Below are 18,300 nucleotides of genomic sequence, written 5' to 3' on the forward strand. Positions count from 1 at the left end.
GGTGTAGTGCTTTATTTTATTCAAAAGAACCATAATAACATAAATTAAAGGCAGTGCAACGTAAATTTAACCATATGACTTTTAGCTCTGCCCACAGAAAATAATCTAATAATAATAAGTTAAAACCGTCACGAGCTAGTAATGCTCTTTATGTTGTTACCACACATGGCCACTAGATGGCAGTATTACACTACATATATATAAGACTCGTTCTTTAGGTTTTGCAATAAATCTGTTTATGTAATATCATTCATGAGGTATTTACCAGCTTGTATTTACCATGACTGGGTTAAATATGATTAAAATGTTTGCAATATTATAAGCTTTCTTCATGAAATAAGTTATCTGGTTGATGATAGTTTAAACATCGGGCCGTCTTTGTTTGGGATGGAAAGTGTGTTTACTGCCTGCAGGGGGACACGATGGAAGACAGTCAAACTTTTCATCTCTCACAGAGCGCCTACACTCCGCAAACAGTCGGATCAGACACACAGCTTCCAGCATGAGTTTCTGGGCGGCTGCAGCCAGGCCTCTCCGTCTCCCCGCGATCTGCGCTCGGACTCTGCCGGTGTCCCGGGCCGATCCGGGGCTCCGACACGGAGCTTACGCCGCGGTGTGGACCAGACGGAACCTGAACGTCCAGACCAACACAGCCCAGGAGGGGAAGCTGAAGAGCATCGATGATCTGCCGGGACCCAGCTGGCCCACTACTCTGTACTGGTTGTTTGTCAAGGGATATGCGGACAAGGGCCACCTGCTGCAGGTACGGGATGAAGACAAAAACCAGTTCTGACTGGTTTCTCAGGAAGAGCAGTAATGTTCATGCGTGCATTTGACCTGTGGGATGTTTACTCATCCTAAAGCACCAGAAACCAGGAAAAATCCAGGACTCATGTTTATGAACCACATCAGTCATTTAGCACAGTGGTGATTTTACTGCTTCCGGATCATTAAATATTGTTATTTACTCCGTTTTCCTACGAAACGCATGTTAAAACTTCATTTTGTGTCAATTCCCTACCGAAAAAAACAGCTTGACCATCCTAAGCTGGTCAAGCTGGTCACCAGCTTAATTTCAGCTGGTCTAAGTACTCTTGCTGGTATAGCTGGTCTAAGGTGTGTTTTGGACACATTTTAGCTGGTCAAGCTGGATACTGATGGTTTTAGCTGGTCAAGCTGGATACTGATGGTTTTAGCTGGTCAAGCTGGATACTGATGGTTTTACCTGGTCAAGCTGGATACTGATGGTTTTAGCTGGTCAAGCTGGATACTGATGGTTTTAGCTGGTCAAGCTGGATACTGATGGTTTTACCTGGTCAAGCTGGATACTGATGGTTTTAGCTGGTCAAGCTGGATACTGATGGTTTTACCTGGTCAAGCTGGATACTGATGGTTTTAGCTGGTCAAGCTGGAGGGGGAAATCTACACTCATGTTTTTGCTGCTTTATATAGGTTTAAGGTGGTATAATGAATATGGCATGTTTTAAACAGCACAAGACAATGTCAATGACATATTTATTAAACAAATCCATTCAATAATGACGGTGAGTTTCACATTTACTGCCAACATGTCAACATTTACTAAGTAATTTTCACCATAAAAGTTTACCAGAACAGATAACTGAATTGGAAATCTGGTTAAACTGGTCATGAAAATGTACTATAAAAAGGCTATTAAAAGTCTATTTTAAAGCATAAACACAATAAAAATAAAACCTTAAGTGAAATGAAACCCAAAACCCTTATTTAAATAAATGACAAATGCAGTTTGATAAAAGCGTTCCATTCAATTTTCATTTCATTTTTCCAAGTTTTTTTTGTCCTTCTTGTTCAAGTCTTGAATTTTCTGGGAGATAAAGAAGCCCACCAGCTTCGATCTCCTGTCCACCTCTGCCTTCTCCAGATCCTGGGCCCTCAACCAGCGATAGAAACAATCTTAAAAAAAGAATAAAAATTGATTAATTATTGGCCTGGAATAGAAAAAGTAAAATCTACTGCTTGTTCTAAGCATGCACTGTAATTTCACCTTGACTACACACAATGTTAAATAGGTTTAAAGGAACTTTATTCGGCATCTATTCACTGCTGGGCTTTAAGCATGTTACATACTCAAAGAACTCTCTTCTTGTTCTCGTGCCCCCCCTTCAACTTTGTAACATGCAGTAAGCCAGTGGTTCCCAAACTGGGGGTCGGGACCCCTAGGGGGACCCAGACATATGTCAGGGAAGGGAGTTGAATAACCTGGCAAAACAGCTGTTTTGCTAGCAAAACATGGACACATTTTTTTTACAGTAGGCCTACTAACAGGCAAAACCATTATAGAACAACAGCAGTGATTTCAATTACCAAAAAAAAGAGATAAATAAAAATAATAAACTATCAAGATGCATATCTGTCCCTGAGCTTGATCAGGTGATGGTTCTGGTCAATGGTGGGTAATAAAGAAAGACCACAGTGGGTTGTGTGGGTTTTAATCCACTTTGGGGTTTTTCATCCATAGAAAAGATGCTGATCACTTTAGAAATAAACTCCTCAGCTGTCGTGGCAGAGACGTTTTTACTGAAAGCTTAACTCAGCTTCCTGGTTTAAAACACTATAGCAGTAGAATTAGTATTCCCTTTGACTCTGACATGGTTTTGAACAAAAGTTAACAAAGTATCAGCCGATAAATAAAAGACTGCTTCATGTAGTGGTGGTGAAAAAAATAGTTTTTAATCGGAATCAAGATTTTTGTTCATCAAGATTTAGAATCGTTTCAAAATTTCCAAGAATGGATTTTTTTAAAAGGCTAAAAATTATTAGCTTGACTACTTTCAAAGCTGCTGCTAAGTGACAAAGACATGTTAAAATTGTCATGTTAGCTAGGTTTAAATTGTTTTTTGAAGAAAATGATCAGTTTTCTTTCAACTAATTAAACAATTCCTCAGAACTGTTTCTGGCTTATAGAGGAATGGAGTTGATCAGCAGGTTTTGTTACTAAAGAGGATTGAATGCGAATTAAGATCGGTTTGAATCGATAATTGATACAGAATCGAATTGCTCCCCCAAGAATCGGAATCAAATTGAAACGTGAGTTGCTGCTAGATTCACACCCCTAGCTTCATGGCACTTTTCTTCATACGCTCCTGTGTACGCATCGGGAGCATTTGTTGTGATGGGGAGGGTTGACTTCATTGATGTCGATGAAAGGGTGACCCAACAGAAAAAGTTTGGGAACCGCTGCAGTAAGCAATGCTGCATGCACAGGAATGCACCTGCTTGCATACAGCAATAAAGATATATTAAATGATTTAAATATTTTGTATTTCAAAAGCAACTAGACTCCATGAAGACCTTTGCAGATTAAACCATCAGTCTGTTCAACAGTTTTCAAGGGATGCACCTTGTTGTCTGAATGAAATTGTGCTTTTTGCTATTATTTACATCAAATGAACACATTGTTATCGGTATCGGTGGAAGTTTACTTATCGTGCATCATTATTTTTATTTATCATTCCTTTTTTCATTTTCTTGTTATTTGAATAACCATTATGAATTTAGCCTTTTCTTTAATGGGAGTGTATGTAAACTTTCATACGGCACTGTAACTTAAGCTTATGACAGTAGCTGAGCCACACATTTGTCTGTAATGTTAGCTAGGTCAGGGCTAAATATAAAAATGTACCCAGCTGCTCTTCACTTGCTGTGTCATTTTAAAAAGGAGGTGGGTCCAACGGTTCCGAAGATAGGGGGTCATACAAACTAATTTGAAAGCATGGTCTGGCTTGTGATGTCACTGTCCATGCTATATTTCAGTATATTTCCTGAAACTTGAGGCAGAATTTAGTATCTAGCTCCTTTAAAATGACATTTGTGTAAGGAGTTGTACTGTATACCTTTGAGGGTTCCCAGCCTGTCTGGGGTCAAGGGAGGCTTTGCCTCAGTGTTTTTGGTGGGGCATTCCTTTCCTGACACACTCCGTTGTTTTAGTTCACTGCTCCCCCAGATGGCCACTGCTAACTCTTTGACGTACAACGAGTCTTTTCTTGTGGCTTGGATCTTGTTCCAGACTTCCTCTCGCAGCCAAACCTCATTTCCAATATGAATCTGAAAAAGTAGTATTTACACATTTATTTTGCTAAATATTACAGAAATGCAGTAACAGTTGGGAGTGCTATTGGTTATTGACATTGTTGTAAATCTCTATTAATTTAAATGATCTTATATTCATAACATTTTCCAACTGCTTGCACTATGGAAGACAGCAATCCTGAACCTTTACATCATATTGTAAGGAGATGCAGGGAGAAAGAAATAGATGAAGATGGAGAGAAAGACCCCAAACTTAAAGGAATACTCCACCCTCAGAATGATGCTTCATTTTCTACTCACCCCCATGCTGATTAACACTCTGGAACACTTTTTTGATATTTATCATGCAGCCGGAGATATGGGGAGGTTTTCGTTCTCCATCAATTCCGTTACAGTGATGTTGAACTGTGCCCGGGCAAAAAGGTCCACAATTTAGTGGAAACGATATCATATAGTATATTTTTAGACCCTAAACCCTAAAATATTGTATTTCCTGGATGAGAGTTCAAGATACTAGGGAAGCCGCGGCAGACTGGAACGCGCAACCCCCCCAGCTTCCTTAGTCTCATGTATGCGCAATGGGGAAATGCAATGTGCTGCATTTTAGCTCATAAAAATATACTAAATTATGTTGTTTTGAGTAAATTATGGATGCTACCCACTCAGGACACTTGGATTACATGGACCAGCAGTATGGAGGAATATTGCCAAGTTTTTGTGGACTTTTATAGACCTTTTTGAATGTGCACCGTTCAACATCACTGTAATGGAATCGATGCAGAATGAAAACCTCCCCATATCTCCGGCTGCATGTAAAATATCAAGAAAGTGGGTGGTGAAACATTAAAAACCCAACATAACGAGGTCATCCGCGTATCTGTCTGTTGCCTTGAACAGGCTATGTGCTACATATTGCGCTGCCGTTCAGCGTCCAAATTTCCCGCACAGTCGTGGGGATGTGACGTAAACTGACGCTGTATGCGCGTTGCCGACAGCTCTTGAACAGGAAGAACATGGCCGCCGCAGACTCGGATTCAAACACTGAAGGGATATTTATGGATGCTTCTGCAGCCAGCAAACGACCTGCATCCACTCTAAGCCCACAAAAAAGTGGCACCACGAAGAAAAAGAAGACTTTATCAGCGGCATCTTGTGAGTCTTAAAAAGAATATGTCCGGACAGGCTGTAAAGTGTTTGTGCACGCTCCCATGTCGCTTCGCTGGTGGCTGCAGTTACCCACAGCGCCTGTCCCGGCAGCACGGACTCAAAGTCGCCTTAAGTCCCTTTAAAAAAATTTAAAAAAAAATGAAAAATTCTAATGAACATGTACAGTTCATTAGCTCTGTCCAGACCATCAAGATTTGATTATCTCACTGATAATGTTGATTTGGGAGTTTTATCAGTTGATCCTGCTGGTAAAGAAGTCTTCTGTTGCCATGGAAACTCATCATAACAAGATTTTGAAAGAGCCAAAAAGAGCCTAAAATATCCTGAAAACTCTCCCGTGTAGTACAGCCTCCGAACCGACATGAAAATCCTCTTTGTAAAATCCTAATTTGACAGCTGAAGTCTATTAAAGACGCCTGTATTTAAAAAATCACGATAGCTAAGACAGAGCTACTACAATGTGCTGCCATCTAGTGGCGCATTCTAGAACACCAATAGTACATGCCATCCATTCATATAGTGAAGACATGTCAAATTAGAAGCAATCCCAAACCATTACTTGAAAGCTTACGAGGGAAGGGAAAACAAACAAACATGTACCTTCCCATCCTTCTTTTCCAATACCCTTGGGGTGTTCGGCAGCTGAAGAGGTTCACTCTCTGAATTGGGGCTGGTGGCTAAAGTTGTGGACTTGGTGACAGGCTCAGAGACCTGAGACATCATTGACCCTTTGTCCACAGAGTGTTAACATGTAACACAAACAGTGACAGTAGAAATTTGTTAATATTACAATAAATAGCTGTCAGCAACAAGAATTTAAAGTCTATAGCAATATCGCCATTATAACAGGTCCTGTGGTATACATTTTGGCATAACATGATAAAAACACAAGTTGATTGTAGTAAATTTCCAACATACAGGTAATCATGAATATTTAATCTGTCACTTAAAAAGGGTCAGGAATATACAGTTAATTATTGATGTGATGATTTCTGTTGATTTATTAGAAGAGGTAACTGCACCCTTTTGTCCTCATAACTGGCCCGCAATGGAATAATCCTCGACCTGCATGATAATATTCAATTATAATTATAACTGGCCTAGTGGTATGTTGCACCAATCACTAATATACTGTGAATCTACAATAAATTCTACAACGCACTGCGTGGCGCACGCATGCGCCAGTCCTTGTCCCACTCATTCATCAGCTCCAGCAACCTGATCCCCTGTTGTTAATTGAGAAGATGATTGAAAATGTTTTTTTTTTGTGCCATCATGTACCACGAAGCCCGAATGCAGCTGAACGTTAGACTGAAGAGAGGAACCGCAGAGCTCTTGACAGCTGCAGGTGAAATAGCTGGAGAGTAGAAAAGCGTACTTTTAAAAAATGTATTCGATTTGTTTTTAGCAGCGCTGCAGTTACGGGAGATGCGCACGCGTTCCTGTCTGTCGTCCGACTGTCTGTCATCGAACTGCTGCATAACTGGCACATACTGTCAGGTCTTCCTATGTAACTTCTTGCTGACTGATATGACTGGAGGCACAAGTGTCAATATGTGCAAAGAGGTTATTTCAATAAGTTCTAAATAAAGAACGTGTCCGGCCGTCGAATTGTACTAATTTTAACATTTTGGTCAACGCTTTATTTGAGTTTGAGACCCCTGTTTTAGCCCGTACATGGCCAAAATGCATGAATGTATTCATGAACATGAGAATGTTTTTGTTTAGACATAGTACATGATATTTTTTTATTTGGTACCATGTCATGTATATCATCTTTCAATTCAAATGTAGAATGTGTGGCCCTTAACCTGCTATTTCAAGTCAACCTGGCCCTCCAAAGGAAATGTTGCCCACCTGTTTTAGTCATTTCAAATTCTTCATTTACCTCACCTCAGTCAACATGAATGAAGGTCAAGCGTACATGACCTATGAAAGTTAACACTGTTGCAAAGTTATTAATGAAAGTTCATTTTTTGCATATTCAGCAATGTCTTATAAAATGCCCCTACTTTGCTATATTTAATACTGTATGTAGAGACCCCTATGGCCTAACCCTTTTTAGTATTTTTTTTCCCTTTATGTTATTGCAGAGGTTTTTTGTAGTGGCTCAAAAGGATATATATATCCTATAAGCACATATAAAAAAAAAAACTGTCAAAAGAAAAATACTGCTATTAGTTATTCATGTGCAATTATGAACAGATAATACTCACTTAGCTTAGATACCAGAATGCTTCAGTGAATTTTAGCCTCCTCATTTAAGCATTTACACAGTATACACTGATTCAGGTCATATGTGAGAAGAATGAAAGGTTCACTGTGGACTCCTTTCTTCATAATAAAAGGCAATTCCCAACCCTAGTGTTTTACTTTTCCAAAATAAACGTGCAACAAATTGCGACAAGCAAAGGACAGCAAAGGGAGTATACCATCCAGTGGGTAACCAGCCTCGGCATGCTAGTCATTAGTCTCTCCAATGCTAACGTATGTCAGAAACCCTTACTTGGTTCAGTGTGATAAATACATTAATTTATTAAGTGTACTTTTTTCATCCCGTCTTACTTTTCTTTGGAATTGGCCGCATCTTGTTTTAGATCCTGCATCTTTCTTTGCATTTGGTGGTACTTCAGTTTCAGTTCATCATATATCCGTTGTGGTACAACTCCTCCTCCGTCTTCATCACTGTCAGAGAAGCTGTCTGGCGGCGTTTCCTCCCTCTTCCTCTTTTGTTCATTTGCAAGAAGTGGAGAAGTTTTTTTCATTGCCTTTTTTTCTTCCAAGATCCGCATAAGGCTTTTTCTTTTTTCATTTCCTTCAGCTGCTTGGATGGTTTTCTAACACAAAACACACAAAAAAAATATTTTATTAAGCATTTACTGGTATAAATGTGTTTCACTTTAAAAGAAAATTTCACAAGTATGATCTTTTATGTGGACACTTACTGTAAGAACTTGAAATACAAATAGTGAATGCTTAAGTAGATAGAAGCAATTCCTACGCACTGTTGATAAATGAGGCCCCTGGTCTGCAGCGCTAATTTTTATGTCCCGTGCAGACTTGGACAGTTTCACTATGATGGGCTCATGCTGACTTCAGGTCTCTCCATTACATTCATGACATGCATGACGTGTATAAATTATAAAAAGTCAATGGTCCTACCATATATCAGGAGCGTATTTGGTAGATTGGACAGCATTAACCACTGAGCATCATGATGAGAAATGTTCAAATTCTGAGTTGCTTTTTCCCGACATTTGAGACAACCAAATGCTGTGATTCTTATTTGATATTTATATCTTTAAATGCATTATAGAACACACAAATAGATATTACAGTTGGACACCTAGTGCAAAGCAATGACTAAAATGCTTAAGCACTGTGAATTGCATTTATACATTCAAACTTTAATAATGAACAGAAAGTATGGTTTTTCATATGTTCAGGTAATACTGTGATCTGCTTTTTAACAACAATATCCACATAATGCAGCAGTTCTTTCAGATATTTTGCTATGAATATCAATAATAAAAATAAAACATATAAAAGCTGATTTTTTTAATAGTTTTAAATCATGACTGTTTAATCTGACTGGTTCAATCAGATGCAGCATTTATCATTCATTATGGAGGTTTTTGCTCAGTGGAGCTTTCTAGAGCAGGGCATGAAAGCCAAATGCAGGTAGTGGGCCAGATTGGTTAAATCTGTTATATTCTGGTTTTATCTGCAGCTTTTTTTGTTGTAATGATAGTATTTGACTAGAACCTCGAACTATCGGCTGATTAGATCAACTTAACTCATAAATAACATTAAATGCTAACTGAATCAATAAATCTACAAAATCAGTCTTGATTATCCAAACATATCCCACTACATTTTTATACCGTTAAATTCAAGATCATATCTCCGGTTTTACTTGGTCCATTGAAGTCAAACAAAAACTCAGAGTTTATCTTAGTTTCCACTTGGTAATGAAGTTAAAAGCAGAGCTCCGTGTGCTCCCGTTTTTTAGTAGTGGTGCTTTGAAAAAGTGCAATCTGATAGAGCTCTGAGGGTTATCTCCTGAAGATAAAACTTTAACTGAACATTTAACTCCTATAAACGGAACAGCTTGTTTTCTACAGCTCATTACATGTTCCATTTCCAAGGCTTGTCACACAGTAATTTCTGGTGTATGATTCAAATCACCTGCGTATTTAACAATGAGTGTAAAGTCCCTGGGTTCCATGGAAAAGGAACGCTGTGGCTTCGCTTCGTCTCAAGTTAAGTCAAAGCGAGCGGTCCCACTTTGTTTATCCGGTGCCGCCGCTTTCTGCTTCTAGCTGAAGAGCTGCGGACTGTCGCGCAGCAACCAGCCGCAGTGCATTGTGGGACTTGTAGTACTATTCCGGCGCGACATTGATCTTTGATTTTACAGTCTATGGTGATTTCTCACCGTGAGAAATGGTATATTCGGCATGTGAGCAAGTCGAAATGTGTTTCACGCCCAATGCGTGAGAGATGAGAGCCCTGCATATACTTACCGCTTTTTTCTTCAAGTCACTACGTTCTCTGACCGCTTCAGGATTTTTTTCCACCGCAACTAGCCCCTCCTCCATGACCTTTGGGACTCTAATCCGCTTCCGAGGATTCTCTGTGAACTGTTGAAGGTCCTCTCGAGTTTCTATGAAAAGGTAAGTACGTAAGTGTGTATGTTAACATGCTAGCTAATTATGTAAATAAGCTTAAGTCTGTCGAAGACCATATATAAAAAGTGGTGTCTTATGCTAGTAGCTAAATTAAGCTAATGATGGCGTTAGCTTATATACACTATAAAAATCTTAACTTTGCATCAACTTACCTTTCAGTAGGAGAACTTGACCGTTGTAGTAGTCGTTTTCCCAGAGAATTTGATAAAGAACGTCATTCTTGTAGGTTTTCGGATCAAAATTTTTTATATCTGAAATTGGGACGATAGCTTTGTAGCCATCCGTATATCTAATGTAAGCGAACATCACGGCAATTGCGACAAATTCCCGCCGATTTGATACGTCCTCGCGCTGCATGAAGACATGAGCTCGCGACACTGCGGTGGAATGTTCTAGAGTCCGTCATATGAAAACTTGCTACAGTACGGATATTGTTCTTGTACTCAAGTTGAGCCCCCCTTCGCCTCGAAGGAGTTGGATTGTAGTCACAAATTACAACCATGATTTTCACATGTGGGGTGTACATACTTACTGTGGGCAATATTGTATTGCTGAAGTCATTCATAGTTAAAAGGTCTGAATGCATTCTGATGATTTTATGGAATTTAGAAATTAGACATGGCAAAAATAAAAACCAAATAAAACATTTGTTGCCCTTAAAATACACACTGGAAGGATGCTTCCTATAAACTACATCTTGATTTGTGTTTTCATAGATTGATGCAGCAATATAATTTGTAGTTTGTCAATGGGAAATTTCACTTTAAGTCATTACTGTAAATTACCGGTATAATCACAGACATGCAACATGTAGGTACAATCAGTGTGCATTATATGATAAGAAATACCACAGTTCTGATGTCACTCCACACAGATATTTGTATATGTTAAATAGGAAACAAATAAAAAAGACTATCATGATCATGCAGTATTATTTTACCCCTTAGATGCCAAAGAGAAAGTACAAAGTGTACCTTGAACCTCATTGCAGTTTGGAGATCCCAAGATCAACACATAGGAGAATATGTCATCAAAATGAGGTATGTATGCCTGGTTTAAGATGGTAAACTGGCAATTAAACTACAGTACAGCTAAAAATGCAATATCACTTATTAATTTTCCATTGAAAGAAAGAAATTCACTTCTCAGTTAAAGGGACAGCAAGAACTACAGAATAAATGTATTTCATTCATTGTATGTCCTATGTCTTTGGAGCAGTATGAGATGCCAGCAGATGAAACACGAGATGGTGTGACCCTGGCAGATGAGACTCCAACATTTGAGATACCGGCAGATGGGAATCATTGTGGAGTGAAAGGTGACCATGAGAGCTTGCCACATGAAGATGAGGTTAGTGCTTTGAAATAATTTAAGTTTGGATTTGAAATGAAATAAACTAAGGATGTGCTGTGTGTGGTTCATCTGATTTCACCAGTATCCATGCCATGTTTATTCAAAAGTTATTGGGATTTTTCAATTATTCCCAATAAATGGTAACTCAAGTGAGAGGTAAAATGTGCATTTGTTTCTTAATTTTCAAGTTCAGCGTGCTGCCACTTTCAGAGAGTAATGGACTAGATTTATACCTCAAAAAATGAACAATGAGGCAAAATTCCAGGCTGTTGTATTTCACCTACAACTTTGCTGTCTATTTGTGAAACCTCTTGATATTATAGGTCAGAATTCAATAGACAGACATTACTTTAGTCATTGTAAGTAGGTATATTGCACCACAACAGTAACTGTAATATGTAAGCCATTTTCCCACCAGAAATGGCAGGTACAGGGTTTTTTTTTTTCATAAATTAACCAACTAAAAAAAAGGGGTTGCACATATTTCAAGTCAGTCAAGAATTTTTTTCCCCCCCGTCATCACTGCCTCACTTATTGTGAAAATAAACTGTATATTTAGCCCTCATCTAATTTTAGTTGGGATGACTTCAGTCCCCTGTGACCCTGCAAAAAAGAAACAGATACAGATAAAGATTGTTGGAAACAAAGAAGGCTACTCGTGTTTTTAGCTTACACAAGGTATAAAGCTTTTTATATTTAAATCTACATGGGGCCCTATATTAAGGCTTTCCTTTGCTAAATGAACGCTATGTTTTGGCTTGTGAACTTTAACATATATTTGTGTTGTGGCAAGCAGAAAACATGAAAATAAACTTGATACAAAACTAATTGCCATCATATTTTAGAGCTTTATATTTTAGCACAATAAGTAGCATAACTGAAAATATAGTGTTATTCCTACATACACATTTTTGCATTGATAATCTGTGAGGAGCAGTTCAAAACTTTTAGATCCAGAATAGAATAAGCAAATAACACACACAGCTAGTAAATTTTGGTGCATCACACAAGATTTTTTGACAAAAATAAAACACAGACTCAGTTATTCTTTAAACTCCTCCAAAAATGCAGTATCTGCAAATTATGTAATCAACAGGGTGGATAGATGTTGAAGAAAGAAACACAAAGTAACCTTTAATAACCTTTTCTAAAGATGTTGTGAAAATCATCAAGAGTTTAATGTGTCACTGTCTTTCTTAGGCCCGGATTTTGGCAGATCACCAAGGGGTTTTCATGCAAGAAAACACATTGCCAGAAGATGCAGAGTCATCAGACAGCAGCAACTTTCAACGTGAAGATTCAGAGTCACCAGATGACAGCAACTTTGAGTGTTCAAATGATCCACCAGGTAATGGAGCAGACACTGATATGGACACATCTCTTAAGGCCACAGGGAAGACATCACGGGCCGAGGCATTACTGATGATCCTGACCTACGCGGCAAGGCATCAGATAACTGGATCTGCACTTGATGACTTGCTTAAACTCATCAATCACTTATTTGGACAAGATGTTGTACCAGCATCTAAGTATGCCTTCAACAAAGTGTTTCAAAGAAACATGGACAAAGTTGAATTTATTTTGTACTGTAAAGACTGTAAAACCTCTTTGGGTGGTCAAAATGAGGTGTTAGCGAGGGCCATTACAGTGTGTTCAGCTTGCAATTCACCTGTTGACCCAACTACACTTAATAATGGGACCTTTTTTATCAGCGTTCCAATTGCTCCCCAGATTCAGAACATTCTTCACACTCCAGAGCTACAGACCAAGCTGAGCTACAGGGTGGACAGACCAGCCAAAGCAGGCAATATAATATCAGACATTTATGATGGTGACTTGTATAAAGTTCTGTCAGCACCAGGTGAAATTCTATCAGATCCTAACAATCTGTCATACACATTTAATTCAGATGGTTCTCCTCTATACAAATCATCCAGATTTTCCATCTGGCCCATTCACCTTCATCTCAATGAGCTGCCACCAAACATTAGGTTCAAGCACGTGATATTAGCTGGGTTGTGGTTTGGATCAACAGAACCTCAAATGCATGTTTTTCTTAAGCCTTTTGTCGATCAAGCAAAAGCACTTGCAACCAAGGGAGTGTCATGGAAAAAGGATGAGGGAGTGGTCATCAGCAAAGTTGTGGGTCTATGCTGTTGTGTTGATTCCAAGGCTAGACCAGCAATGCAGAACTGTACCCAGTTTAATGGGTATTTTGGCTGTGGGTTCTGCCTCCACCCAGGCACACTTGTAAACAGACAAGTGAAATACCCTATCACAGAATCAGATTATCCTGACAGAGATGCAGAGAGCATGCTGAAAGACATGGAGGAGGCTCTCAACCTAAAGAAAAATGTTAGGGGAGTAAAGGGGCCATCTCCTTTAATTAATATGCCATTCTTTGACATTGTGTGGGGTTTTGCACCAGACTACATGCATGCTGTATTACTGGGTGTTGCAAGGCAGCATGCAATGCTTCTGTTAGAGAGTGTAGATGAGCCATATTACATTGGTAACCTAAGTACATTAAGAGTGTTGAATGACAGACTCCAAAAAATAAAACCACCACATCCTATCACTCGACTCCCTAGATCAATGTCAGAATTCAAATTCTGGAAGGCATCTGAATGGAGGAACTGGCTGCTATTTTATAGTCTGCCTTGTCTTGAAGGACTCTTGGATGTGAAATACACCAAGCATCTTTGTCTTCTTGTGTCAGCAATTTACCTGCTTTTACAAGAGGAAGTCAGTTTTGAGGAGGTCAACAAAGCTGATGAAATGTTGTTGGAATTTGTGATCAGATTTCAAGTGCTTTTTGGTGAGGCTTCCATGACTTCAAATGTACATCTTCTAACACATTTGGCCAAATCAGTGAAGTTGTTGGGGCCCTTATGGGCACACTCTGCCTTTGTTTTTGAAAGTGCCAATGGGAGTCTTCTTAAGTTGGTGCATGGCACAAAAGATGTTCCCAAGCAGATTGTGGGCAAATTTTTGCTTCACAAATCCATCCCATACTTCTCAGCCAAACCCAGAGTAAGTGACTGTGTTTTGGGTTTCTGTAGCCAAATGACTGATAACTCAAAGGTTCAGAGCTACAAAAAGTGTGACAACACCACTGTTCTTGATGCTGGCAGGGTCAAGCATCTCACTCAGGAAGAGCATCAGGCATTTGACACAGCAGGCAAACAGCCTTCAAGTGAAATATTCTCACACAAGAGAATGATTCACAAAGGTATTGTTTTCACCAGCCACGGTTACAGCCGAGCAAAGAGACGCAATGACTGGTGTGTCAGACTGGATGATGGATCTAGGGGGCAGTTGCATGAAATTCTCTCTTATGATGTAGATGGAGAAACTGAGCTTTCCCTGTTGTTAATCCCATTTGATACAGTTCCAGCTGCATTCCCACAAGTGCCACACCTTGCATGCATCAGACAAGGTGACAGAACAAAAATGCAACTCATCTCAGTACACAGGTTATGCCACAAGTGTGTTGTTATAGAATGTATAGAGAAAGTGTTTGTGTGTGACTTGCCAAACTCATATGAGAGAGACTGAAACATGTGAGTAGTTCACATCAGTATGGTGGCTTGGAAAGTTGAAACACTACAATATTTCAGTAAATGCTCCATTACAGAAAAAAACTTGCATTAAAAATAAACAGAAAAACGATCAAACAATCTAATTACAGAGAGGAAGTTAACACATTCTTTGGGAATGGACAGAACATGCCTTTGGTATAGTTTCTACTTGCATTATTTGTGCTTCTCATTGGCTATGTCACTGCTGACTACAGCCTCTCCCAGGCTGCTTTTGCTCCTCTCATGATTACTATCCTACAGAACTGTCTTTGCTACTGGAGCGTCTATGTTAGGCCAAGCAGAAATGCCAGGGTTCTACAGCCACACTGCAGGTCCGACACTAGGCAGTCCCACCTGCTAAACACACACAGTTCTGTATCAGCTAGTTAAATTTTTTTATTAATTAGTTTTTTGTTTCTTCCTTTCCTGTTCTGTGTACTACAAACCAGTTTCAAAGGTGCATACCTCTAAAAGTGTTTAGATGCTGCTGGTGCTAAGACAAGAAAAAAGTGTGTGTCATCCATTTTTTTACTTTCATTAAAAAGATACTAAAATGTAGCCTACAGAACCCCCTGTTAACTTTTTTTTTTTTTTTTTGCATTTCTTATGATGGATTTTGGGTAATTCTCAGCAGCTAGTTCTTTGGCATATTTAGTGTTGGGCTTCTTAAAATGCATTTGTGTGTCTTATTGATTTATTTTTTCTATTTTGGAATTGTTTGAACCACAAAGAATATGTTATGTTTGTTTATTATTTTCAATATAAGTGACAAAACGGGAGACTGAAATCTCCTTGCCTCACACACACACTCATTTTAGCATTTCTTTGCCTTTGAGTACTGCACTTAAATATGTAATCACATTTTTGTAAACATTTTGTCTGTGATGTCGATAAAGACTTGCCAAATTAAATTATACATTATTAAGCTATGCAAGAATGCCTGCTATGTACACAAATATTTTTTTTCATTTTTTACACTCAGTTCCTAAATAAATTACAATTAAATAAATTCCTATAAAATCAGAATGATTTTTTAAAGATTTAAGGGATTCATCAAAAATGAACCTTATTATGCATTGGAACTGTGAAAAATGTTTTTAAACAAAGGAGGTAACTCACCCTTGAACCTTCTAGTTAATACTCGAATAGAGTGGTATTAAAAGATCAGGGGTAATTTCTTTTATGATATATTATGTTAATTCATTTTATATACACTCTATCTATCTATATATATAATATAAATGTGGCAGGACGAAGGAGGGCCTGGGCGGGGATTGATCCCACAACCTCCCGGGTGAAAGCCATGCACGCTGACCAGTCAGCCAAATACAAATGACCAGCTTACTGTACAAGCCTTGATGGTCGGTCCTTCCAGCTTGCTGGCCATCCAGCTGGTCCATCTCAAGAACCAGCTTGACCAACCAACATCAGTTTTGGTGACCAACTAACCAAGCTGGCCATCTGTATTGCTGGACCAGCAGCACCAGCCTGACCACCTTGTCCAGCCTGGTAAACCAGTTAAACCTGCCTATAAACCAGCCAAGACCAGCCTGGACCTGCTACCAGCTTTAGCTGGTTTAAGCTGTTTTTTTCAGCAGGGTTTTACAATGTCAGTATAAGTACAATAGTTCTGCATAAAGATGGTTATACATTGATTTCCGTTTTCAATTTGACTTTAATCCTTCACTGAGTCGGACGTGACTGGCACAGTAGTGACTTGATGTGTCACAACGTACCTGACTTTATCATGCTTTCTGTAGAGGATTGCCTCCTGCATGTAATCAAACAACCAGCCTCTGCTGAACCTCCACCCTGACTGCTGGGTCAAGTTTAAAATTAAATTTATGGAAAATGCCAAGCAGAGAAAGTTTAGTAAAGAATGAATCATTTTAACTGTGTTACTTTCCTTTTTTAATTTTCAATCTTTAAAACGGACCAGTTTGACTGACAAGGTGAATACCTACAGGGAGGCTTCCTGGATATGTTTACATAGAAATGAAAATACAACAGGTTTTCTTTAAGAACACGGATAAAAACAATGTCTTGTACAACTGTAAACTGGTCAGAAATGACAGACTAATATATGTATATTAAAGAAAATTCCTGTTATCCATTTACATAATCATTAATAGTAAAATTGTGTTTTCTGTTGAATGTTATTACTGCAGTCCCAAGTATCATGAATGCAAACAGTTGTTTTTGTTCTATCACATTGAAACTAATTTAAATTTAATAACCAAACCCAACTCCAAAAGAGTCGGGAAGCTGTGTATAAACACAGAATGCAATCATTTGTAATAAATCTCATTTACCCACATTTCATTCCCCATTACAACAAAACATCTCAGGACAAAACAGAGATATTTCACCATGTGATGGAAAATATGAGCTGATAGTGAATCTGATGCAGCAACACATCTGGAAAAAGTTGTTCCAGGGTGATGTTTGGCACGGTGTAAAAAGTAGTTCCAGGGTGATGTTCGGCATGGTGTAAAAAGTAGTTCCAGGGTGATGTTCGGCATGGTGTAAAAAGTTGTTCCAGGGTGATGTTCAGCATGGTGTAAAAAGTAGTCCCAGGGTAATGTTCAGCACGGTGTAAAAAGTAGTTCCAGGGTGGTGTTCAGCACGGTGTAAAAAGTAGTTCCAGGGTGGTGTTCAGCATGGTGTAGCATCTCTTCTTCTAACATGTCTGGAAACATCTGTGAAGTGAGGAGACCAGTGTCTGGAGTTTTAGGAGAGGAATGTTGTCCCATTCTGGTCTGATGCAGGATTCTAGCTGCTCTACAGTCCTGGACCTTGGTTGCTGGATTTCTGCTTCCATGATGCTCCAGATGTTGTGTACTGGTGAAAGGTCTGGACTGCAGGCAGGCCAGTTCAGCAGCCGGACTCTTCTCCTGTGAAGCCATGCTGCTGTGATGGATGCAGAATGTGGTTCAGCATCGTCTTGCTGAAATCTGCAAGGTCTTCCCTGAAAGAGACGTTGTCTGGATGGGAGCAGATGTTGCTCTAAAACCTCCATGTACTTTTCAGCATTGATGGAGCTTCACAGATGTGGAAGCTGCCCACGCCATAGGCACTAATGCAGCCCCATCCCATCAGAGATGCAGCTTTTCACCTGTCCACTGATAACAAGCTGGATGCTCCCTCTCCTCTTTAGTCTGCGGGACACGCCGTCCATGCTTTCCACAAACTAGTTCACATCTTCATCCAGGTTTCCACTTTGCCTCAGACCATTTTAAATGAGCTTTGGTCCAGAGAAGACTGAAGAAGCTGGTTCTGGATCCTGTTCACATCTGGCTTCTTCTCTGCATGATGGAGCTTTAACCTGCATTTGTGGGTTTCAGGGTGAACTGTGTTCACAGACAGTGGTTTCTGCAAGTCTTCCTGAGTCCATGCAGTGGTTTCCAGTAGAGAATCATGTCTGCTTTGATGCAGTGCTG

General features: G+C 39.3%; 1 protein-coding gene and 2 long non-coding RNA genes across 3 annotated transcripts in view; 2 read left to right on the plus strand and 1 right to left on the minus strand.

The window, feature by feature from the left end:
• Positions 1 to 379: 379 nt before the first annotated feature.
• The window catches only part of si:ch211-113j14.1 (sterol 26-hydroxylase, mitochondrial), a 92,656-nt gene continuing 74,735 nt past the window's right edge, over positions 380 to 18,300 (plus strand). Inside the window, exon 1 of the mRNA XM_041978297.1 lies at positions 380 to 763. Coding sequence (XP_041834231.1) covers positions 503 to 763 — 261 coding nt within the window. The 5' untranslated portion in view covers positions 380 to 502. The remainder of the gene's footprint in view (positions 764 to 18,300) is intronic.
• Positions 7,883 to 10,170, minus strand: LOC121635211. Its single transcript, XR_006009360.1, has 3 exons — positions 10,079 to 10,170; positions 9,762 to 9,901; positions 7,883 to 8,075 (listed from the first exon to the last, which is right to left on the minus strand). It is a non-coding gene; the product is annotated as an uncharacterized LOC121635211 (long non-coding RNA).
• Positions 9,824 to 11,297, plus strand: LOC121635212. The gene is made up of 3 exons (XR_006009361.1): positions 9,824 to 9,911; positions 10,874 to 10,966; positions 11,145 to 11,297. It is a non-coding gene; the product is annotated as an uncharacterized LOC121635212 (long non-coding RNA).

This window comes from Melanotaenia boesemani, chromosome 24, assembly GCF_017639745.1.
Source record: "Melanotaenia boesemani isolate fMelBoe1 chromosome 24, fMelBoe1.pri, whole genome shotgun sequence".
Classification (NCBI taxonomy): Eukaryota; Metazoa; Chordata; class Actinopteri; order Atheriniformes; family Melanotaeniidae; genus Melanotaenia; species Melanotaenia boesemani.